General features: G+C 35.8%; 3 protein-coding genes, 1 non-coding gene and 1 pseudogene across 4 annotated transcripts; 1 reads left to right on the top strand and 4 right to left on the bottom strand.

Annotated features, from left to right (window-relative positions):
• Positions 1-2,921: 2,921 nt before the first annotated feature.
• On the bottom strand, positions 2,922-4,589 carry LOC125200690 (double-stranded RNA-binding protein 3). The gene is made up of 3 exons (XM_048098428.1): positions 4,125-4,589; positions 3,825-4,044; positions 2,922-3,733 (listed from the first exon to the last, which is right to left on the bottom strand). Exons 1-3 carry the CDS (start codon positions 4,368-4,370, stop codon positions 3,039-3,041), a joined length of 1,161 nt encoding a protein of 386 aa, XP_047954385.1. The 5' UTR covers positions 4,371-4,589; the 3' UTR covers positions 2,922-3,038.
• Positions 4,590-4,761: 172 nt separating this feature from the next.
• Positions 4,762-4,833, top strand: TRNAQ-UUG. The gene has a single exon. It is a non-coding gene; the product is annotated as a tRNA-Gln (tRNA).
• A 648-nt stretch (positions 4,834-5,481) lies between these two features.
• On the bottom strand, positions 5,482-10,833 carry LOC125189900 (annotated as a pseudogene).
• Positions 10,834-14,196: 3,363 nt separating this feature from the next.
• Positions 14,197-17,156, bottom strand: LOC125201782. Its single transcript, XM_048100030.1, has 7 exons — positions 16,700-17,156; positions 16,316-16,478; positions 15,863-16,063; positions 15,536-15,781; positions 15,179-15,326; positions 14,819-15,047; positions 14,197-14,743 (listed from the first exon to the last, which is right to left on the bottom strand). Exons 1-7 carry the CDS (start codon positions 17,025-17,027, stop codon positions 14,406-14,408), a joined length of 1,653 nt encoding a protein of 550 aa, XP_047955987.1. The 5' UTR covers positions 17,028-17,156; the 3' UTR covers positions 14,197-14,405.
• A 1,282-nt stretch (positions 17,157-18,438) lies between these two features.
• On the bottom strand, positions 18,439-20,423 carry LOC125223407 (exocyst complex component EXO70B1-like). Its single transcript, XM_048126923.1, has one exon. The coding sequence runs from the start codon at positions 20,345-20,347 to the stop codon at positions 18,587-18,589; it is 1,761 nt and encodes a 586-aa protein (XP_047982880.1). The 5' UTR covers positions 20,348-20,423; the 3' UTR covers positions 18,439-18,586.
• Between the last annotated feature and the right edge of the window lie 3,687 nt (positions 20,424-24,110).

Here is a 24,110-nt window from a genome sequence, read left to right as displayed (position 1 = left end):
TTTAATTTTCTTTTCCTATTTTCTGACTGAACAATGAATTTTCCCAGTTTTAATTGTTCAACGTATTCTATTTTACGATTAAAATATGTTGTGAAATGAATAGTTGTGGCCTGAGTTGTGGCCCGAGTTGTGGCCTGCGGTGTTAATGGAGTTGTGGCCTGGAACCCCTAATTTGAGGGAATGATGACGTGGAGGGGACTTGCGGCCCAAATTCGGGACAGGGTTAAGGATGCTCTTATACCTTCTTTCATTTTGAGAAAGTATCTTTACCTCTTCTTGATAGAAATGGTAAAATGTTAGTTATTTTTATTTTTCTTTTTAATTTACCTTATTTCCTTGGAGTACATTAGTTTTTAAGAAGATATAATTACCTTTTTGAGAAGGTAAAAGAGAAAGGGTAAAGCTATGTGACCATAATGTGGCTGGCCATAAATGGCATTTCAGTAAATATAGATACTTTTGGATATTAATAATTTAATTGACTCATTTAATGCTTAATCAGTTGACAATATTACCCTTAGTTTTTAATTATAGTTTCTTTCATTTATTCCATTCTTTTTTAGAGTAATTTGTTACTTAACTTTTTTACCACTTCGTTTTTATTTTTATTACTCCATATTATATAAATAATAGTTTTTTTAATTTTAGTTATTACAATACTCCATAACATATAATCAATAAGGTAATGATGAAGTTATACAACATATATATATATATATTACGATATATATAGGGTTTTGATCTATAAAGACCAGATTTAAATTCAGAAACGTAGAACAAAGTCGTAGGGCATTTTTAGGTCATAGTTAGTTTATTTTTAGGTCATGCTATGTTAGCATGACCTAAAATGATCTTAATATGACATAAACCCAAATCTTATAATATGACCTAAAACTACTTTATTATGACCTTCCGTATTTTGAGTTAATTATTGACTATTAGATCATCTAATCCTAGGGCCAAGATTTGGGCTGCATTTCTGGATTTAAATGTATTCTTATTTTGATCATCTCCCTATATATATATATATATATGGGAGTGATCAAAACAAGTATGTGCTTAAATCAAGAAATGCAGCCCAAATCTTGGCCCTAGGATTAGATGATCTAATGGTCAATAATTAACCAAAAATACGGAAGGTCATAATTAAGCAGTTCTAGGTCATATTATAAAATTCGGGTTTATGTCATGTTAAGATCATTTTAGGTCATGCTTTGTTAGCATGACCCTAAAAATAAACTAACTATGACCTAAAAATGCCCTACGTATGACTGTGTTCTGCGTTTCTGTATTTAAATCTAGTTTTCATAGATCAAAACCCTATATATATATATAGAGTTGGATCTATTAATGATGTGTAGGGTTATTATTTGTTGAAAACTTTCCATAAATAAATGTGCTCTATTTTTTGTGGACGGCCAAAAATGGTAATTGTGCTCTATTTTTTTGTGGACGAATGAAGTATTATTGATTGGATTCAAACGGTGTCGGATACAGGATTTAAGGTTTGAGGGTACGAATTATACAACAAATAATTATGATATAAATATAATTGTAAATAGTAAATACCAAGAAAAATTTATTTGAGGTACTAGTTTATTAAAAATAATATTATATAAAATAATAAAAATAACAGAATATAATATAAAAAATAAAAAGCAATTAAAAAAAGTAAGAATATTTTTATTTGAAGTATGAGTTTTACTACAAATAATATAACATAAATGATAAAATATAGTATAGGGTATAATATAAAAAATCAAAGCAATTAAAATAAATAGTAGCATAATACGAGAAAAAAAAACTTATAATATAATCTAATATCTAGGAAAGAAAATGGCAGTAGAAATAAATACTACTCTACATAACTAAAAGAAACAAAAAAAGTAAAGAAAATATGAGTGCAGAAATAAAAAAATATAAACGCAAGTGATCCGTATCAGTATAAGTCAAAATGTGAATTGGGGAGTACTACATACTACATACTACATACTATATTTAATATGAGGGTATATTAGTCTTTAAAAAATTGCTACTCTCTATATGTATAAATTTCATCAATTTAGCATTAAATACACAGAATTTTAATAATTTTTTAATATTATGGCCGGCCATAATGTGGCCATTTAGCATCACTCAAAGAGAAATATACCTTCTCAATTTATCTTTCTTCCTCGGAGATACTCTTACGATACTCCTTCCGTTCGGTCTAATAAAGGTGTTCCATTTTCAGCATACGTTATGAAAAAAATTCTCTTATTTACTTTTTCTCTATTTTAATTACTTATTTTGAAAAAAAATGAGCATAGAAAATGAAATATATTTATTAACATATAATTAGAACTTATAATTATCGCTTCAACGAAATTCTTTATTGACTTATGAAACAAGTCAATCTCACATGTGTATATATTCCTTCCGTACAATTTTTTTTAATTATGGGTGTCATACTAGTTTTAACAAAATAGGATTACTTGTTTGAGGTAGATCTCGTAAGTTGGTTGAAATCACTTCAAATATTTGGTGTAATACGGAATCTATTCTACCACTATCATTATAAATTAACATGAAATTTTTTTGAACAGACATAAATGAAAATACTCCGTATATACTAATAATAGTATAATAAAAAGATTTATACATTGAAAAGGTCAACCTAAAAAGAGACAGGCGTATATATACTTGGGTGCAGTGAATTAAAGAGGAGAGAGAAAAATTAATTGGTGAAGACAGAAGCCATTAATTGTGGTGACGTGCAGAATTAAATGGAGTTGCGTTTATCGCTGCATTTGTCTGAGCTTTAGTCACAGACCATCTTCAATTTCTCATCTGCCCTTTCCCACTTCTCATTTATTGCCTCATTTATTGTTTCTCTTTTTTCACTACCACTAATCTCCATTTACTAAACTAATCCCATCACATTTATAACTAAAATACACGTGCCTCATTAATGGCGCAAAAACACTCATCTCATTCATTCACACCAAAACACCACCTCATTTAACCACTAATCACATCAATTTAGTTCCATAATTCCATCATATTTTCAGCTTGCTCAAAGACGAAGCCACAGCTAACTCCTCCGACGACGGCGCCGGCGGTGGAGCTGCTTTGTTAATCGGCAGCGATTGGTCGGAGTTCACCCTTACCGGTGGAGCCGCGCACACCGGAATCACGGACCTGATTTGCACCGCCGGCGCGAATTTGGGGATTGATACAATTTGGGGATTGTGACAAGTTGAGGGAATTTTCATCAACGGAGGCGGAATTGACCTAATTCTGCCATCTTCTCCCCCAAATTGACTGTAGACTCCTCCAATTTTCCCTCCATAAATCGATTTTGAGCTGCCGGCATCTGCTCTTATGGCCTCGCTTATCTTGTTAACCCATTCCTGATCGTCTCCAAAAAACTCCTCCAACATCGGCAGCGTTTCTTTGACTGTTGCTTTGGGAGTGAGGGTTTTGGAATTGGGCAAATTTGGGGGTAGGATTTTGGATGCCGTCAGCGGCGGCGGAGGGAGAAGAGAGAGAAAGCTTCTGTGCTTGTGAGTCGGGTCTAAAATCGGCCGTTTCTGGGCAAAGGCAAAGCTATCTCTTTGAATAGGCCTCTGCATTCTCGGCTGATGATGATGGTGATAATCTCTTCGCCTTATCACTCTACCGGAATTCGAACTGCAACTCCATTTCCCGCCTCCTGCATTCTCTTGCTCCGACAAAATCCCCAAATTGGGCACTGAAAAATCAAACAATTTTACCAATTTGTAGTGTGTCAATGGAACAGGGGAAAAAGGGGGATTTAAATTGAATCGAAAAAAGAATACTACTTTGTTTCAATTGGAACCAAGCAGCAATAGCAGCATTCTTCTCGGCTTGTTTCTTAGTCTTGGCAGGCTCGCCGGAGAAGCTGATTCCGGCGAGCTCGACGGTGCTGGTGAAGACAGGGACGTGGCCGGGGCCTGATCTGACGGTGGTGTATATCGGCAGCTTCAATCCGGCTCTGTGTGCAGTTTCTTGAAGTAGATTTTTGTACACTCCCGTCTCATCCTACATAGAAAATCAAAATACATTTGTGAAATCGAAGCAAAAACAAAGCAAAGATGAAAACTTTGGTGGTGGGAAGTTACGAGAACTCTGGCGGTGAGGGATTTGGAGGGGCCTCTGGCGGAGAGGGAGCTGAGGGCGGCCTCGGCGGCGGCGTGCTCGGCCTGGCGGAGGGTGGTGGAGTAAGAGGGGCTCTCGAAAACTTCGCCGTTGAAATTGACGGAGGCTTTGAATCTGGGGGCGTGATCGGGGCCTTCTCTCACGCAGGCGTATGAGGGGAGATTGAAGCAGCTTCTTTGAGCTAATTCTTGCAGCTGGTTTTTGAACATCTTTTTGTTTTTTGAAAAAAAGAGAGAAGAGAGTAATGGTGAAGGAATTAGAGGATTTGCATTGTGAAGAAGAGATGATGGGAGTTTCTTCACTATGTGTGTGTGTCTTAGTGGGGTAAAGATTTGAGGGGGCTTTTTGAGTTACAGAGAAAAGGAGGCAGAAGAGGCATAGAAGAAGGCAATTTTTAGCTGATTTGGGTATGTTTGGTTTTGGAAAACTTGAGTGCCTAAATATTACCACCACCACTTTGCTGTTATTTTCACTTTTCACTTTGTTAATTTATCAAAAAATGAAATTTTTTAACATGATTTTTCAGGCCTAGATGATTACTCCTGTCTCATAAATTGAACAATAGGCTATCACTAAATTATGAAAAATGATATCTAGAACGGTTCTATGGTGTAGTGGTTAGCACTCTGGACTTTGAATCCAGCGACCTGGGTTCGACTCCCGGTAGGACCTACTTTTTTGAATTAATATACGTATTTTTTTGCTGAGAAATACAATAACTCACTTGTTATATTGTCTTCGTTAATTTACTATAGTAGATGAATAATATTGTTTGCATTTAAAATAAGATGTCGAAATGTACTACGCAAAAAAAAGGCAGCCAAATAGAAAGCTTCTTTCGTCTCCTACGTAATCAAATTTGGTTTTAGATTTAAATCTGCTTAGAGTTTTTCTTGCTATGCACAATAAGAAATTATATAACCTACACATATATTTTTGTACTTGCATATTGGTTGCTCTTTTTAATTTTTTTAAGCTACTTAAAAATATTTGACATAGTTGAAAATTCAGGCAGTAGTGCAGAGAATGAAAATCAATGTGGAATTTTAAACTTATGGCTTGTTTTCTTCTCATAAATCAAATAGGCCCAATAAAAATTAATAGATGAAGCCCATTTAGTCACCTTCTTCCCCAAAATACTTTATTAATTTTTTATTTAAATATGTGACGTATCTAAAGTCATTATTTTTATGGGAACGCAGAGGGTACATATTTTTTGTGAATAATATTTTTATTGTACCATCATACAAATTAATTATTAAATAATCACACGAAAAAAGATTATTTAATATTGAAAAAATTAAGTAAATTAATAATAACTTACTTAATCAAAACGTCCTTATTTGTGCCTCCGCCAACAACAGGCTCACAATTTCCTGTTTGCATATTCACTCTTGAGAAAGGAGAGTGCAACAAGCATTCTCCGATTTCGACTAGATCCTTCAGATTCTCATCTGTTGTGACATCCACCGACGAGCTATCTCCAGTTAAATTTTCAGCCTGTGCAATTATTATATATGAGTCCGAGTTACATGTTACTATAAATGACGCATACAACAAAAGAAACAAAACGAAAATGTGAAAAAACTGTAACAACCAAAATATCAACCACAACCAAAATATCAACCAGAGAATTTCTTGTAAAGAGATAACGAAATAAATTAATAATGGCAATTGACAAACCCTAAGTCTAGCTACTAATAGGGATTAAATACATAATTTAATGGCCTCTAGGACATAACATAATAACATTACGAATAATAATATATCCAAAATTTCAACTTAAAAATATTGACCTGAATGCGTAGATAATTTGCTGAGAAGTGTGAGCCTGAAATATTAGTGATAAAAAATAATCAACCATATCTGTGCTAGCTTGGTTTAGATATCGATTACTGGTGTAGAATTTCGATGTAACATCTCGTAATTTAGAACCCTAATTTTAGAGCCTTAGAATTAATTGTTGATGACGTGGAATCGAGAATGCATTTATTTCATGAGATGATATGGTCGAATTGAGTCTAGGGTTTGCGTTGAAAGTTTGAAAAGTCAAACCTATGGATTTAATGATGTGGCATGTGATATATTAAATTATGAGATTATGTGGCAAATTATTTGTTCAAGGGTGAGTGAGAATATTAGAGAAAATTTCCATAAATACTTGTCACCCTAATTCTTGTAATTTTCGAACCCTAGACCCCCTTTGAAGAAAAATTCTATTTCTCCCGGACTTAATTTAATCCTTGGGATATTTATCCAAATTAAATCCAAGACCCAATTATTTCCTTATTTTAAAGAGGGGAAAAATCGACACCCCTTGTGCCTTGTGATTTTCGAAAATCTCCAAAATAAGGGAGGGAGTATTATTTTTATTTTAATTGATCCCTTATTTGATTTCCTTCCATACCTAGAATTTAAATATTCTATCAAATCTTTCCATACTTCAAGAGATCTTGCCTTTATTCTAGACAATATTTAAAATCCATGCCTTATTTAAGAAGGCAAATAGACGCCTCTTTTGACTCCAAGTGGGAGAATTCTTAATTTTATTTTGTTCCGTGATATTTTATTCTACTCCGAAAATTATACCAAAACGAAACCATGGCTAATTAGAGGACCTAATTTTAGAAAATTGCCATGCTTGATACCTAGTCTATTTTTGTTAATTCTTCTTCCCTACTTCACAATATTATTTTATTGTGTAGAATAAAATCTTACCAAATATTCTATTCTAATTACCTAAAGATCTTGTTGAGCTCTATAAATAAGAACCAAAACCCCAACCCTAGCCCCCATAATTTTCGGCCCCCACCATTCCCCATTCTCTCAAATTTTCTTCTTCTACTCTCCAATATTTTGCTATCTTTTGGAGAAGAAATTGAAGTTTAATCCAAGAACTTTGAAGAATCAAGGCTAATACTTGTTTTCTACCGATCGTTTTTCTCTAAAAGGTATTTTGTTTAAGAGTTATGCTTGTTCTCCTTCTACTTCTTCTTTTTCTTCTTCTAACCAATTAATCGGTCTTCTTGAACCCTCATGCATCTTGGTTGAGTGAAAGAGGGATAAAAAGAGATGTGGGAACATGTATGTGTGTGTGCCGTGTATGTGTGTGTGGCGTGTGTGTGTATGCGACGTGTGTGTGTGTAGTGTTTGTATGGTGTGTGTTTGATGGTTAAATAATCTTGTGTGATAAACATGATCTTGATTAATTAGTGATGATAAGATAAATCGTTGGGAAGAGGGAAAAGTAATGAGACATGCATGGGTAAGAGTAGTATTGAACCTAATTTGTGATATGTGCCTATGTGATTAAAAGGTGAAACTTTGGTTGCGAAGCCGGATAACGGAAAAGCGAAACTACTTGAAAACTAAGCAGTCGAGGTGGGCTTTACTCTTAAAACTCTCTTTTATTTTTGTCAAAAATATTGATTGGTGTTATAAGGGTGGTTTAACTGTTATGCCATGCCTATGTCTGTTTTATTGTGATATTGTGCGCCTGATGTCTAGTTTGTGAGTTTGCTCCATTGGGCTAGGGCTATGGATATGTTTATACGAATTCGGGTCTGAGTATGGGCCGCAAGCCCTACCAGGCTGTGTACACGAGGGGATCGGGAGCCGTCCTTGCTAGTCGGCCGGTCTCGTGGGCGAAAAGTGTGGCCACACTTTCGTCGCACCATGGAATGATTGTGATTAGGCCTGTCAAATCGGGTACCCGTGTATACCCGATCCGAAATTTTCGGGTACCCGATCCCGAAATTCTCAAAAATCAATACCCGATACCCGATCCGAATTTGATTTCGGATACCCGGATACCCGACTCGGGTATCCAGTCCCGAAAAATCGGGTATCCAGTCCCGATTGTGATTTTGATTTTTAAAAAAAATTAGTTACAAACTTTAGGAATTTATTTAATATTCTTATTTATCCCGATTGGCAAATTTAATACAAAGTTGAATCCTCACCCTCTTCCATATACATACTATTATTTTTACTGTTAGTTGGATATTAAATATATGTATAAGAAATTAAACTATACAAAATCAAGACACCTTTTTCTTTAGTGTTCAGAATCCAGACACCATTTTTCTTCTGATTTAGAATGAAGATCCAATTTTCTTGTGTTTTTAGAATCAATACACCATTTTTAGTGTGTTTTAGAATTAAGGCTTTGACCTGAGGATTTAATACACTGTCAATAAGAGCCAAAGAGGCAGTGACGGGATCCTACTATTCCGGCGTCTTCCATGGCTTTGGCAGTCGCGGATGGCAGAAGAAACGGAGGGCGGCGACCGGGAGGAGAGCACGCGGCGCTGGGAGAGGAGACGACACGGCGGCGGGCGACGGCGGCGGAGGGAGGCGTAGGCGAGAGAGAAGAGCAGGAGAGGGGAAGGAGAGGGAGGCATTATGAATTTTGGGACCTACGCTAATAATTTACTAAAATGTACTATAATTAAGAAAGATAATTACATTTAATTATAATAAAACCACAATTTATTAATTTTAAAAAACAAATCGGATAATTCGGGTATACCCGATCGGGTATCGGGTAACCCGATACCCGATAATCCAAATTTTCACTACCCGATCCCGATCCGAAACCCGAAAAATCGGGTTTCGGGTATCCAATTACTCGATTTTTTCGGGTTTGGATATCGGGTATCCAATATCCGATATCCATTTTGACAGGCCTAATTGTGATTGTTATTTTGATGAGGAAAATGGGGAGTTATTTTGACTGGCCAGTCTATGGAAAATATATTTTGTGATACTCGTGATATTCTTTTATGACTGCTTAAAACTCGAGTTCACTTGGTAAGGGTGGCATAACTTGTAAATGTTTTGGCAATGAGCTCACTGAGTATTTCAAAATACTCAGCCCTGCATGTGTTTTCCTTATGTGCGAGTTGAATGATGACGAGCGGTGGCGGGTGTTGAGCGGTTTAATTAATTAATATGGACATGTTGAACTTCAAGCGTAGTTGTGTCTTCATACATAGCTATACTTTCTCTTGGTCGCTTTCCGCTAAATTTTGATACACTTTAGAATTTCTTTTGGAATATTTGCATCTTGCCTTCGGTTTGAGGCCTTAGCCTTTCTCTTGTGACTTTGCCTTGGATATTATGTCGTACTCCTAAGATATTTTGATCGTCATTTATGATCTCTTTCTTCCTTTAAACTTCTAGGTTAAGTTGTTGCATTAAATACTCTGATATTTCTTCCAATTCTTTTGGTCAGTACTCTTTAAATGAAACCCTAGCCTATGTTTACTTCTCTAGAGTCGGTTTTGGGTAGCAGCCGCCGCATTTATTGTACCCTAGGAGGGCGGGCTGTTACAGTACGTAGAAGCCAGCTCATCACGCTCCATTCCGACGCCATTTCTGTTGTGTATATCTCCTCCTGCTTTGCGGAGCCCGTGCCCAATGATATCACCAACAATTTTGCATAGTCCAGAGGCTGAATGGGGAAGAAATCTTCCCCTCTGTTCGCCACTTCCTTTGTCACTTCTCTCACTGCCACCAAAGTCTGCAATAATATATATTGTGTTTCTATCTTAAAGTGATTGCAATCAAGATATACGGTTGTGTCAGTCATTTTTCTGTCTTGGCATAATCTATATTGATGGATCAATTAATATTTCAGCCCACAGTTGGTGATCTGATACAATTCTATATATAAGGACGTTTTATCTTAAAATTAATTCATGATAGAAAGAGATTTATATAGTGATTCCAGATCCATTTTTAGGCGAATGTGGAATATTTGTTTGTTGAATTTGCGAACATATGGTCAGTATGATTCAAGTGTGGGACTCTGCGTACCGGGTTGTTGGCAGCAACACCGCCGTCGATGAGATTGAAATCCCAGCATTGTCCAAAACTATCCACGTTTGTGAAAGAATGGGGCGGAAAATAAGTGGGCGCGGCAGAAGTGGCGATACATATGTTGGACAATAGCACGTCCTTGTAGTCCAGATTCTTCACCTGCTTCAACAAAATGTTGCATCCAAAAATAAATTAACTGTCCAACCAATATTGAATAAATTAATTTCTCATGCAACGAATATCAAAACAACGAAGAGATAGATTGTGAGAGACCTCGTAGGAGGAGAAGATGGTGGGCTGCATAAGCTTGATGTCAAATGATGGGACAACAACATTTGTTAACGTGTGATGCAACCGAGTCTGTCCTAAAATCTCCCTTGTTAGCTCTTGCACATACTTGCCGTTGTATTTGGGGCCTACTAATACATCCATCGATCCAAGTAATCCACTAAAACAATTAAACAATCGCTAATTGACATTAATGTATCAAATTTTACAACTAATTCACATGCTTCATCTACTCAACAAAAATCAATAAAACAGACCTCTGTGGGAAAATCTTAGGCCCATGTTCTACATAAAACGGAGCAATATCTTTAGCTGCATAAATAGGGCGATTGTTAGCATCGGGAGCCGTCAACATGGCCGTCATCAGCACCGGTGCTCGTCCCTGCGATTACATCAAAGTAGTCTGCAATTCTAGCAACTTCGCCGTCCAATTTCTGGAGTTCGGATTCGAGGAATTCAAGAATCTTGGCAGGGATGATTCTGCGAATACCTCCTCCATCGATGCTCAGTATAGTGATTAGCCTTCCATCAACCGGAGATTGGTGCTTCTTCTTTGACATAATTGGGATTAAAAATATTTTAGTGCGATGAAAATAATGAAAGGGTTATGAGTATTTAAAGAAGAGGTACATGTAATGCCAGTACAGCCTAATGCTTCAATTCACACCTACTATTATTTAGAAAGTTTCAAGGTTTGATTGTGTAAAATTGGAGCTAATTAGTTATTATTATAGTAAGTACTCGTTAATTGTCAAATTAAATTACATGCTCAAGACTAGATCATGTTACTTGGATAAGCAGCTATTTCATCTCTAATTAATATATTGATAATCAGCCTTTTCTTCTCTGAGAATTGTACTTGGAGCTAGCTATCATTTTTATCACAGTTTCTTTGTAAATTTGCAATACATGATTTATATATTATTCATGATTTTCCAATTAGTAAAGTAATTATATTATCTCAAAAATATAGTTGATTTATGAAGCTAGAGTTATTGTATTTTGCTTCCTCTGGTCAAAATTCAGATTACTGTTAAAGCTAATTTATATTACAGTAGTAAACTATTTTGATCGCCACAACTCTAATTTGCACAACATATACAAATCTTGACTTTTCTAAGTTCACAATATTTTTATAAATAGCCAAATCTATTGCATGGCATTAATGGGTCAAAGTCGATATATAGTTAATGGAGTATTATAATTGAAAACCAATTTGTGTTAGTTTGGGTTAATATTTATCAATTTAACTTTATATATTAACAAAAAGGTAATGAGTGTGTTGATCTAACGGTAGAATAGTTAATGTATGATGGGTTTGCAATTCAATAGATTCGAACCCGAGACCTCCGAGTTCGGATATTAACGACTCTACCACTAGGCCAACACACGCACATAATGCGTGTTATCTAGCGATATGTATAGTGGTCAACATGCGTAGATATTCCAAATGAAGCCAAATTTGACCTAACCAAAAATTAATTACTTAGACAATTTCAGCGAAAAATTATTTTAGGATATAGATGTTTGATTTTGAAACGTACATCCATGTAGTACGTGATTCAAATATGCATAGATATAGATTAGTTTAATAAGTTTATAAAAAAAAAGTGATTCAAATATGAAATATGCATGATAGTATAAAATAAATATTGCAAGTGGTGTTAATTAATGTGATTCGTACGTAGCATTTCATTAAGCAGACAAAATAATATCAATTTGCTTAATTAGCTGCCAAATATCTTGGATAGATACGGACATCTCTTATCATTTTGCTTAATCCTTTGCATGCTTAATTGTTAAATTATTTACTTAAAAGTTGAAACACATATATTAGTTAGTAGTAATATTTTAGCCTTCGAATGCCTTATCCCTTTGAAAGAAAAAGGTTATATATGTCAACATTTGATTGTGATATTCGATTAGTTAGATTTTTATAGTGGAAGATTGGTTTTGAGTTATATGTAACAAGTTGTTATGAGCAATAAGAATTTGGGTGCAAATCTTTGTTCACATATTTACATATGGATGTGGTTGTATATAAAAATATGAAGTAAAAATAGACAAACTTAAATACCTAATGAGTCACTTCCACGCCTCATCGAATGAGATTGTGTGCTTAGTACCGTGAAATCTAACAACCTCATGTAACAAAATAGCACGAGGCGGAGGGGATAGGAGCTAGCAATGCTTGAGGGCAAAAAATATAATCTTATAAATCTAATGAAATAATAATTAATTAACTGTATATGTATTCACAATTACTTGAAATTAAATGGTAGTATAATTATTCAACTTAAAAATAGTTGGACGGAAATAGGTTACGTTTAATGAAATGTTAATTGTTAAGTAGTTTTGACTAATTAAAATAGTTGAACGGAAATAGGTTACGTTTGATGAAATGTTAAGTAGTTTTGACTAATTATTGTTGTGAAGTGTGGGGATGAAAAGAGATCAAGCCAATTAACTGATTAAGACCAATACAAATATTGATTTTAATTAGAATACAAGCACGTCTTGCTTTTGATATACTAGCTCTCAGCTCTGTGAATTTAAATGTTGCTAGTAGGGATGTGAATCGGGCCTGTCTATCGGATTTCAGGTCAATCATATTCAGGTTGTGGGCTAAGGCTAAAATATTATCGGCTTAAATATTTACAATCCAAACTGTAAGCAGGTTTATCGAGCTAAATAGTAATTAAAATTATCTTATCTTATTTATTATTTATTTATTAATCTTTAAAATTCTATATTTATTATTATATTATTTATTAATATATACACATCTACGTCATTAACAAAATCAACAGCGTAAATAAAAATATATTTAGCACATATAAAAAGTACATAACAAAAATATACGATGGATATATCAAAAAATATCAAATTAGTAAGAAAACAAGGAAATAATTAATTTATAAATATTTATTTGTTTAGAAAAATTGTATTCATATTTCAGATTGTTTAGAAAGTTTTTATTTTTAAGGGACAGACGACTAAAAATAAAAGAGTTTCTATTTTTCGGGAACAACGAGTATATATTTAGAACCATCGTTGTTATTCAGCAAATTGTACGATCCCTGCATTATTATATTTCAGACTTAAATTTTAATTGGGTAAGTCCAAGATCAAGCGGAAAATTAGTCGGAATTACTTTATTTCCTACTTTTTAAATTAATTTGACTAAGATTGTAGTTATTCCCTACAGCCAAATATCTTGTACTCCATTCCACTGTAAGCGAAGCCTTTAGGAGCTCCTAATTTTTTGGAATATTCTATAATTTCATATGTAAAAGAATCATTAGTAGGACACGATATATAATAAAGATCCCTATATTGTAGATCCAAATTTATAACCTTAGAGAATGTCAAAAATGACTTATCTCAAAATTAACACAAATACATAAACAAATGATAGGTTGGATCTAGTCTTTTAGGCTACATCCAAAATGAAATTGATGGGAGATTAGAAAAGGGAAAAATATATGTGATGAATAATTAGATCTAGGACCTTAAGACCTCCATCAAAAAGATGATGACAATCTTACGCAACTTTCACTGATCTAATTATCCTATGACTTCACTACACCATGGATACACAAGCCATTGATGCATACCTAGACTTGATGGATCTCCAAGAACTAAACAAACAACCTACGATATAGGAATTGAATAAAATCTCACAAAAGAGTGTTCTTCAATAATTCATAAACAAGCTGATTTACAAAATGAGTAAGAGGTCTATATATAGGAGCCCATAAACAAAGGATTAAAAATAGCATAAAATGCAAAACAAGCACCAAAATCCCCTGAGCGGTCCGCTCGAACTTTTGGTATGGATACTTTTTAGTTTGACCCACTAAAAAATAACAAACATGAAATCTAATTTGCAAATCTAATACTAAAACCCAAAAGCAGAAACAATTTAATAGTAATTTAATACTAGTATATATGTAATGTTAGAAACTTAAATATTTATCGTGCTACAGCCTACAAGTTGACTTCTAGAGCCAGATACAGATATGCATTGTGTTCTACAATTACCGTAAATGAATGAATTAATAAAAGCACAACAAAAATGAAGATCAAATAAAAAAAATAAAACAAAAATATGGCTGCAGAGAATCGCATGCCTAGATGAGTCGAGTTACTACAACAGAATTTGTCCGCGACTTACAGAATCTACTGAGGCGGCTGTCATCGGACGTCCCAAAGCCCGAGAGCTTCATGCCGTACGCTTCCATCCTTTGCACATCTCGTGGGATGGGCGACTGCCAAAGCCCGTCCCACCAAGCCGATGGAAGAATAGGTGTTAGAGCGCATTGGCGAGGCTGCCCACGACAGCTTAGGGGCCCAGCAAATCGGTTCCACACGTGCCCCCACCCGATCTGTCTCTTCAAACCCTCCAAAAGCAACGGACTTTGGAAGCTGCTAAGGAACGTGATGCTCGAGTTTAGAGACGAGTTCTCATCTGTGGACAGAATCCAGTGTAAATTTTTGTCAGATCATATGTATTTTTGTTGGATGTTAAGCTACTCGGATTTACCTAGTCGGTATGCAGCTGCAAGTGCTGCGATCAGCTGAGCATACGTTGTCCCAACACGTCGGTGAGCTCCAGAAATGACGGCATGTTTAGCGCGTGATGCCAGAAAGAAATCGACAAAGGCCACCCATCTAGGTGCGGGACCCCAGTCCTTTGTTCTGAAATTCATGATGCTTGACTTTGAGTTACCTGAAATATTTCCTTCGAACTTTTCATAATCGAAGTGTATGACCTGCAAAATCGAAACCAGGGAGAGCAAGGGGACAAGTCTATCAAAATCAAAGTTACGTCTCATGTATGTTGTGATTGAACAACGAATCAAGAAAATGTTGACTAATGAATCCTCTCAAGTTGAGACGTTACCTCTGCAAATTCTTCTAAAGTTATTGCAATATTTTTCACCATGGAAGGGGTATCAGAAACCAAGACAATTTTTGGTTTCGATAAAATTGGAAGATTAAGGAGAGCTTTCCTTAGGCAATCCACCGCCGCCTGCATTGCTCTAACCGATCTGCAAAATTAACTCATTTATGCAACTCGAACAAATTTGAGTTTTCCAATTTAATAGAAGAAGCTCGTGGCAGAAAGTATTTTGTGGCATTAATTAACAGAAACAAAGTCGTGCAAATGTATAATCAACGAGCCACTTGCAGGAATTATGGCATTGGAAGATAAACTATAAATGTAAAAGATCATTCACGATTAGTTTAGCTGAGGTACCTATTCATCATCATCCGCATGTGGAGTACTATATCCGGATCGCTCCCGCCACTAAGAGCCCAACTTACTGCATTTTCCACATCTCTCGAAGGAGAAATCAGGATCCTCATAATCTCACCGAACACATTAGCTCGGTACTGAAGATTTTCCGGCCTTCCAAATAAATCCGAGGCAGCGTCCCTCATCTCGGGATGTACGTTCTTCAAGAAAAACTGGGCAGCCACAGCATCCGTCGTGTTCTGGAACCTAATTAGAGAGCGGTTCATCAATAATCATTCAAGTAACAACAGATAATTAATTCCGGCCTTATTTGACATTCCAAGTTACCATATGATAGGTTGCTCCCATTCTCTCCAGTTACTACAGAGAACATCTGTTCGTGTTGGCTTCTGGAAATCGTCAATCCTCATCGTTAAGTGCCTTTTGTATTTTGTCAGACAACGATTATGTCTCCACAAATGTTTCACTTCTTTTAATGTAAATGTTACGTTGGAGTAGGAGATGTAATCGCCAAAAGGGTACTTATCCCTGAAAGATAATAGTACACAGCGGAAGTTAGCTGCAGTGCGCAAAGATCTAACACAAAATTTAAGTATCTTCCCGACATGGCAAGACCGATCCATCACGTTTTATTTCATTCTTTATCTAGCACGATGTAAACAAACGTAACAAACGTGAACAGAGCAACTAGTGTATTCTTCGGATTTCTCCTCTCTTTTTCTCAATGAAATATCAAATAAAATCCAACAAACAGAAAGGCTTGAGAGAGAACCAATATGCCTGGTTTGGCCGATTATCAATGACCGGTTCAGCATCACGCTCAACGCAGCAGCAGTAAGTATCTTATACAACTCGTTTCCCAAACCGGCTTCCGATGCTTTCCCAATCACAAAGCCGTGGTTGCAGAATTGCTCGGGAGGGAGATTTCGCACCCTCGAGGCACCTGAAATTGAATACTCAGTGAATCATTCCTCACACACAAATCCTCAATTTATCAAAACTCCAAAACACATGGTAACTATACAAAAATCCAAATCCTCCACAACACAGTTCAAATGTTCAATTAAAACACCATTTATAAATAAATCAGTTACTTATATCTACAACACATTTAAAAAATGCAATTAATTAATCATAAATATCAACCACAAAAAAAAAACGCACCGTTGGTTTGGAAGTGGTGATGAATCAATGTTCTGACTCTAATACTCTCCTCCGCATAGCCTCTGCTGAAGATATCTCCCATCTCTTCCACCGTCGCGCATTTCCTCCCGCCCTCAGCTCCTTCCACCTTATCCGCCGTCGAATTAGCTGGAAACGCCTCCTCCACGAAGATCTCCGACGCCTTGTTCCTAATCTGGAGCTTGGGCGACGGATCAATCGACCTGAGATCCGTGGTGAGGAGGCCGAAAATGGTGGATATCGCGATCAGGATGAGGAGAAGAGGCACGGAAATCCGGCGGCGGCGGCGCGCCGTAGATTTTGAGGTCATGTTTCCCGGCACCGACACCGACAGCGGCGACGGTGATTCAATTTAAAGGGGTGTAGAGTAGAGAATCTCTCGATTCTGATGAATCAGCTTCAGCTATATTTTGTCTAGAACACTGTGATGTCCGAATATCTCGATAGATACACCGCCACACCATTACATTTATTCATTTATATTTATAATATGCTTTATTAAATTATTTCACGCAAAACAACAAAGGAAACGAAATTATTTTTTGACTCTACAATGTCAGTATGCCATGCATTTAATTGTTTTTTTGCATAATTATATTTTTCTGATTTCAGTCATTTAACTACTATACCATAAATAACGCGTCTAGCATTATGATTTGATTCCGTCTTTGCATGTGGAGTAATTAATTAATTTAACAGACAACGCCTATCTAATAGAGATTAGGCAGAAAACATGTTTTTTAGAGTTTAATTATTGTTTAACCACCGTAATTAATACTAACTAGTTACCTTAATTAGTGGAGCGCGCATTTATGCCGTTCCTGCACCAAAGTTTTTGTCAATTGGTATTTAATCAATTCACAAGATTATGCTATACTTTGGGCAAAACTAAAAGGTCCTCACTCCATTATCTTAATTCACTAATTTATAAATCTCTTTGTCACTACTTCGAGTAGTCTTTTAAAACAACTATATCTTCCTCTATCGAACTCCAACTAAGACGTTTAAGAGACCCATGCGAAGTTCTTTCGAAAACGAAGGAAATGGTAAAAATTATGGACTAATTGGACTTCAAAATCGACAAAAAATTGTCTCGAACCAACGCTGTTAATATGAACATATTTTGTACCTTTTTCTACACATTCTTTATAAAATGGTAAAAATACTAACATAATAGAGAAGTATATATAAACACGCTCAGAACTAAATGAAATGGGATCAAATTCATATAAAACTACCCCCTTTTACGCCATGCAAAATCTAAGTATGTCAGATTCGTAGTCAAAATGTGTACTTGTATGCAATGAAAAAATAGTTAAAGATATATATGATGCTAAGTAATTAGGCTGAATAAGTTTAGGATAATTTAGCTGAAATGGAGTAGTATAGTAGGACCACGAAGGTTCATGGAGTTTAATGAAAGTAATTTTGTTCAATAATCAGGGGTGCTTTGTTTTTTTTTTTTTTTAATAATCTTTAAATGGATACTTACATGTAATCATATATAACCAAGTTAAGGGAGAGAACCATAACACTGAATAAGCTGAAAAAGTTTTTTTTTTTTCGAAAAATGCGATAATTTGAGAAGTCCTGTGCAAGAAAACAAATGACTACTTTTTATTGTTTTAAGAAGTCGAATAATTTTTTATATTCAGGGTATATATAGTTCCATGCGACAGAAAAGGCTATTGTGTGAGATTGACCACTCCAAAATTTACAAATATTTCCAAAATGAATGGAGCACTAAAGTTAGAAGAAAAGCATCTATGATCAAGTACTACATAACATAAATTTACACCTGAAACTCCAAATCCAAACCATAAACAAGCAGTAGTAAATTATCATTCCCCTCTCCATCAAACCGCCTCTTCATAGCTTCCTCTTTCCCGACGTGGCCGGAGTGCCGCTAAAGAGGCCTTCGATGGCCGTCTCAACATCGTCCGGCTGATGCTTGATGTACTTCTCCGTCTGCCTCCCCGACGAAAATATCTGACTATACCTCGCCAGAAACGACCTGTACGCCGGCACCACCATGTTCGATATCGAAACCCTCAGCTCCGACTGCAGCTGCTCGTCCGAGATCACCCAACTCGTCTGCGTCTTGCGTATGTCGTCGAACAGCGCGTTGAAATTCTTGAACCGCTCCTTCAGCAGTGGCTTCACGTGCTTGTTGTTCCCCGTCAGCCCCTCCGGGTTCAGGAACCCGAGGAGCTTCCCCCACGTCTCCCTCTGGTACCCCTTGTGGTACGTCCGGAGATCCGACGACATTTTCCGGTACCACGTTTCCGCTAGCAGGCTGTGGAGCCCACCTGATTTCTTGATCTTTTTAAGCATGTAACGCCCGTTGTTCATCATGAAGATTGAAGTTAAGGAAGTGTCCTTGTAGAATTTGGACTTGTCCTCGAGATTCGAGAGGAGCAAGTCCATGATCTTGAGGATCTGTGCCTGGAAAGGCGAAACGACAACCCCTTCAGCATCAACAGTGGAGGCAGCAGCAGCAGCAGCAATGGTCGCCTCGAGCCTCTGGTGCTCGAGGTAGACTTGCTCGAGCGAGTCCTTGTACATGGCAGTGAATTCGAGGTAATTCATGATGTAGGTTGTGATTGGATGCACGGCTCCACCAGGAACTGGGTTCTTCCCGTGGTCGTTCTTGATGGAGTTTTCGAGCTCGGTGAGGATTGAGATCATAGCCTCTCCGAGGTGGCTTCTGATCATCAACGCCTCGTTTTTGAGCTCGGGCGCGACGCCCTGCGCCAGCAGGGCCCCGATCCCGGCAACGACATCTCTGACGGCCTCGTATATGGTGAGGTACTTGAAGAGCTTGTCGGGGGAGCGGTGCGTGAGCGCCACCGCCTCCGCGAATTTGAGGATGTGCTTGGTGATCCCGCACGTGAGGGCGGAGAGGAGGATCTCTGGGATGGAGGAATCTGAATCCCCCGCGAAAACGGAATCTAACAGATTCCGTTCTGGCGGGAATTCGTCTTTCGCGAAGGAGGTGAATTTCATGATCCAGACCTCGATGTCTCTCTCGAGAGACTCCCATGGCTTGTTGTGGATGTCGTCGATGCTGACATTCTCCAGTCCTTGCTGGACGATCTTCTCCTCCAGCGCGTTCCTCCGCACGATGAAGTAGACGTGGCAGCACTCGTCTTGGTAGCCGCCTCTGAGCATGGCGCTGCATACTCTCGTTAGGTCCGCGGTGGAGCCAGGGGACTTGCTGTGATCCTCTAAAATGGCCTTGAATTCGCCCTCCAAATACGACATCGCGCGGTGCAGCACGCTGCCGGCGCGGTTGATCGTGTAGGCGTATTTGTAATCGGATCGGAACTCGGCCAGCAGTTTGACGAGGGAGGAAACGCGGTTGGTGGTTCGGAGGAACCAAGAGGCGTCCTCCTCTTTGAGGCGGGTCCATTTGAGGGGGGCGTCGGTGGAGTCGAAGGGCTCCATCTCCTCCTCCACCAGCATCAGGAATTTCTCGATGATGGTGGGGGCGTCGGGGGGGAGGGACTCCTGCGACGAGATGTATTGGTCGATTTCGGAGGAGATTGTGGAGAGATCGGGAGGGAGAGGGGAGGAGAGCGGAGGTGGCGGCTCCTCTTCATTTGTGTGTTCATTTTCTTGGGAATCCATGGGTGTTGGAGAATGGTGTTTACCTTGTTAGAGGATTTGGGACAATGGAGAGAGAAGAAAGAGAGAAGAGAGGGAGGAAAACACGCAGACCCGAAGATGGAGGGGAATTTTGATGCTTTTGATTTCAAAAAAGTTCAAATGGTCGTTGTGGTAGTTAAGTTGGTTGGTGTGTTGATAGATAGGTCGTGCCCGCCACCATAATACATACTTATATCATTTTTTTTATAAAAGATCGGTTTATATTGGGTATGTGTATTGAAAATTGTTTTCATGTTAGTAGTTAAATTTATGAAGAAACGTGAATAGAAAAAAATAGTGAATTTGATATCCTACTTTTATATATTAGTATTATAATAAAGAGTGAACTACAAAAATGATCCCTGGATTATGGGCGTTTGAGATCCTACTTTTATATATTAGTATCTATACATATATAAAAGGCGAGTTTTAGCCTAATACTGAATATTTATTAGTTTTGGGGCATAAATTTAAATATGTATAAGTTTTGGAATTTTGAGTAATTATAGTGATAGGTTTAATGCCTATGATTTTAATCAACAATATAAATGTAGATAGGGGTGTCAAAATGGATATCGAATATCGGGTATCCAAACCTGAAATATCGGGTAATTGAATATCCGATATTCGATTTTTCGGATTTCGGGATCGGGTTCGGGTATAAGATTTTGGATTATCCGGTTACCCGATATCCGATCGGGTATACCCAAATTACCCCATTTTTTTTATTTTTTTTTATTAATTTAATAAATTAAATATTTATTCTTTTATTTAAAAAAATTAAATAATTAAATATACTCTCAAAATCCTTCACTTTTAAGTCACATTTAGGATTAATGTTTGAATTGTGATGTTTATTATGGATGAATAATGGATATTATAACTTATGAATTTTTAATTTTCTTAAAAAAATTTTAAAAAATACAAAATCGGGATTGGGTACCCGATTTATCGGGACTAGATACCCGAGTCAGGTATTTGGGTATCCGAAATTATTTTCGGATCGGGTATCGATATTAGATTTTGGGAAATTCGGGATCGGATACCCGAAATTTTATACCCGATTTGACAGGCCTAACGTAGAATTAATATATTCAAATATGGTAGTCATAATTTTGTAACTGCTTTCTACACCCTAATAAATTAAAATTACTGCCAAAACTTTAAGTTATTATAATGATGGTAAGCAAAGTGTCAGTTACTACCCGCGAAAATTGTATAAGCAAATTTCTATACTATAGTTTTAAACGTACATTACAACTTCTCACGAAATGTCAGTTACAACTTTCTAACATATAAATCTTTAATATTGTTAATGTGGAGCCCTGAAGCCTAAACCCAATCATGCTATAATTTAATCCATTTATAATAGCTTCTTTCTACTTTTTGCTGTAAATAGGTATTATGTGTTACCTTATAATTCACATACTCACTGTCTCCTCCCATCACATCACGAAATCTCGGAAAAAAAAGAGTATATTTTCCGATAGGTTATTACTCTTTGCCAATGATAGTGTATTTATTTGAGTATAAGTAAGCGTTCTTTTGGTGTGACTAATATGTTCCTAACATTGTAATCTTACCAGGAAAATATTGGAGTCATGGAATTCACATTCCTACATGATCTAAAGCATAGCAATAACTAAATCAGTCAACAGAGACCGGTGTGCGCGTATTTTCTATGATCGTAAGTTATGTGTTCCGTTACTTATTAAGTTTTTCTTATTTATCTAAAACCATTAATTTTTACTATATTCTTTTTCTATGCAGACCAATAGGATTCAAGGAACATGTCTCGGCACCTTACCAATTAAGCTTTGTGATCAAATTAGGGAGGGATAATTATTTCTATTTTCAATTTTTTGTGAGAAAAAATAGAGCCATACTCCTATTAACAAAATTATCATACCTCGGCAAGGTAGTTCGATCAGTCTTATACAATGTGCACATGTCAACATATTCTAAACCTTAATTTGTCACATTTTTTAACACATCCTTTACACACCTGTAGAATCACTCCCTGCAATGACAATCTACAGTTTCAAATTTGCCAATAATTCAATACGACCATTCGTATGGAACACAAACCCAACAAATTTCATTCAAAGAGAAACAACTTTATTCAAAAAGGACGGGTTTTTTTGGTTATTGATCACTTAATTGTACTTTTTCCATATAAATTCAAGCCATAGTTTATTAGTATTATTGTGTTGGACTATAATATTAGTATAATTACTTTAATGTATTGATAATAGCTTTTTTTACATATAATTTGTGGAATAATTATTTCATATTGATGTTTAAAACATTATTAATTTGTGGAAAATACTACTGATGAAACTAAAATAAAGTTTACAAATTAAATGTAATATTAATAAGTAAATTTTTATAAAAGTGTTTGTCACTTTGTATTTTTATTTTACAAGTTAAGGGTTTAGGGTTTAGACACTGGCGGACACACATAATGAGGGGGAGGGCTTAGCCCTTCCCAATTTTTTTTTTTTAGTTATAAAATCTTACAATTTTTTTAATAATTTGTGTGAATTAATGTGTAAAAGCCCCTACCAAAATAGAAAAGTATAAGAAAATTATTATTCCATACAAAATTTGAATATATAGCCTCTACCCTAACAAATTTCTGCGTCCACCACTGGATTTAGATGAAACTAAAATAAAGTTTACAATTTAAATGTAATATTAATAAGTAAATTTTTATAAAAATATGCGTCACTATGTATTTTTATTTTATAAGTTAAAATATAGTACGATCTCTTTGTACATATATCTTCCAAAACTTATAAATGAAGTATTATATATTTTCTTAATTATATGTTGTTGACGTGTGTTTACATTTTTTGTAATAGATGTGTAAAAGATTTTAATTAATATTTATTATGCATAATAATTTGATACTATACTCTCATGTTCCATAAAAGATGTCATATTTATGGGACGGCATGGAATTTTACGGAGTTTTGTTTTGTGTGTGACATGAAAAAGAAAAATATAATTTTTATTTTAATGTGATAGAAAACTTATTCTAAAAATAAAATATGACATAAATAGAAAAGGAAGAAAATATAATATGTCGTGTATAGCACGGGGGAGATACTAGTTATACTAAAGAGTGAACTACAAAAATGATCCCTGGACTATGGGTTTATCTCGCCCATAGTCCCTGGACTTTAAAAATATCGCCAGTAGTCCCTGGACTAAGGATTTATCTCGAAATTAGTCCTTTTAGCTTTTTTTGGTACGAAAATACCCTTTGATATTGTTTTGGGGGGTTTGGGCAATTTGGTCTTTTTACACTTTTAACATTTTAAATCTGATATTATTTTAGTTATGTACTAACTTTGATATTATTTCAAAATTATCATTCTTCATTTTTGTTATCCTTCACTGAATTTGTTATTTTATTTCAATATTAGATTTCATTTTATAAAATTAAATTTAATATTTAGATTTTTAAATATCAATAATTTTTTTTAATAAAAACTATTAATTCATGGACACTATAAATATTGATTAAAACTATTAATTTTTGTTATTTAATATAATATTCAATTGAATTGAAGAAGTACAGAAAAATAATATTAATCATGATGGAAAAATAAGAGTTATTCTATTTAGCCTCCGTTCGGTTGTTATAATTGCTTGTGATTAAATATTATGAAGTTGACTAAAAATTTGATCCTACTTAAAATTTTATATAGGAGTATTTTTGTTGAAATTTTCTAGTAAA

The sequence above is a fragment of the Salvia hispanica genome, chromosome 1, assembly GCF_023119035.1.
Source record: "Salvia hispanica cultivar TCC Black 2014 chromosome 1, UniMelb_Shisp_WGS_1.0, whole genome shotgun sequence".
Lineage (NCBI taxonomy): Eukaryota > Viridiplantae > Streptophyta > Magnoliopsida > Lamiales > Lamiaceae > Salvia > Salvia hispanica.
Note: the sequence above shows the minus strand (reverse complement) of the source record. Positions and strands in the feature narration are given on the sequence as shown.

Excerpts from the sequence above, each read along its gene's own strand:
- LOC125200690 (XM_048098428.1), bottom strand. The coding sequence starts at position 4,370 with ATGTTCAAAAACCAGCTGCAAGAATTAGCTCAAAGAAGCTGCTTCAAT. Across the intron at positions 4,045-4,124 it reads CCCTCACCGCCAGAGTTCTC|GATGAGACGGGAGTGTACAA; the intron begins GTAACTTCCCAC and ends TTTTCTATGTAG. Across the intron at positions 3,734-3,824 it reads TTGGTTCCAATTGAAACAAA|TGCCCAATTTGGGGATTTTG; the intron begins GTAGTATTCTTT and ends TTGATTTTTCAG.
- LOC125201782 (XM_048100030.1), bottom strand. The coding sequence starts at position 17,027 with ATGACCTCAAAATCTACGGCGCGCCGCCGCCGCCGGATTTCCGTGCCT. Across the intron at positions 16,479-16,699 it reads TCACCACTTCCAAACCAACG|GTGCCTCGAGGGTGCGAAAT; the intron begins GTGCGTTTTTTT and ends ATTCAATTTCAG. Across the intron at positions 16,064-16,315 it reads TTGATAATCGGCCAAACCAG|GGATAAGTACCCTTTTGGCG; the intron begins GCATATTGGTTC and ends ATTATCTTTCAG.
- LOC125223407 (XM_048126923.1), bottom strand. The coding sequence starts at position 20,347 with ATGGATTCCCAAGAAAATGAACACACAAATGAAGAGGAGCCGCCACCT.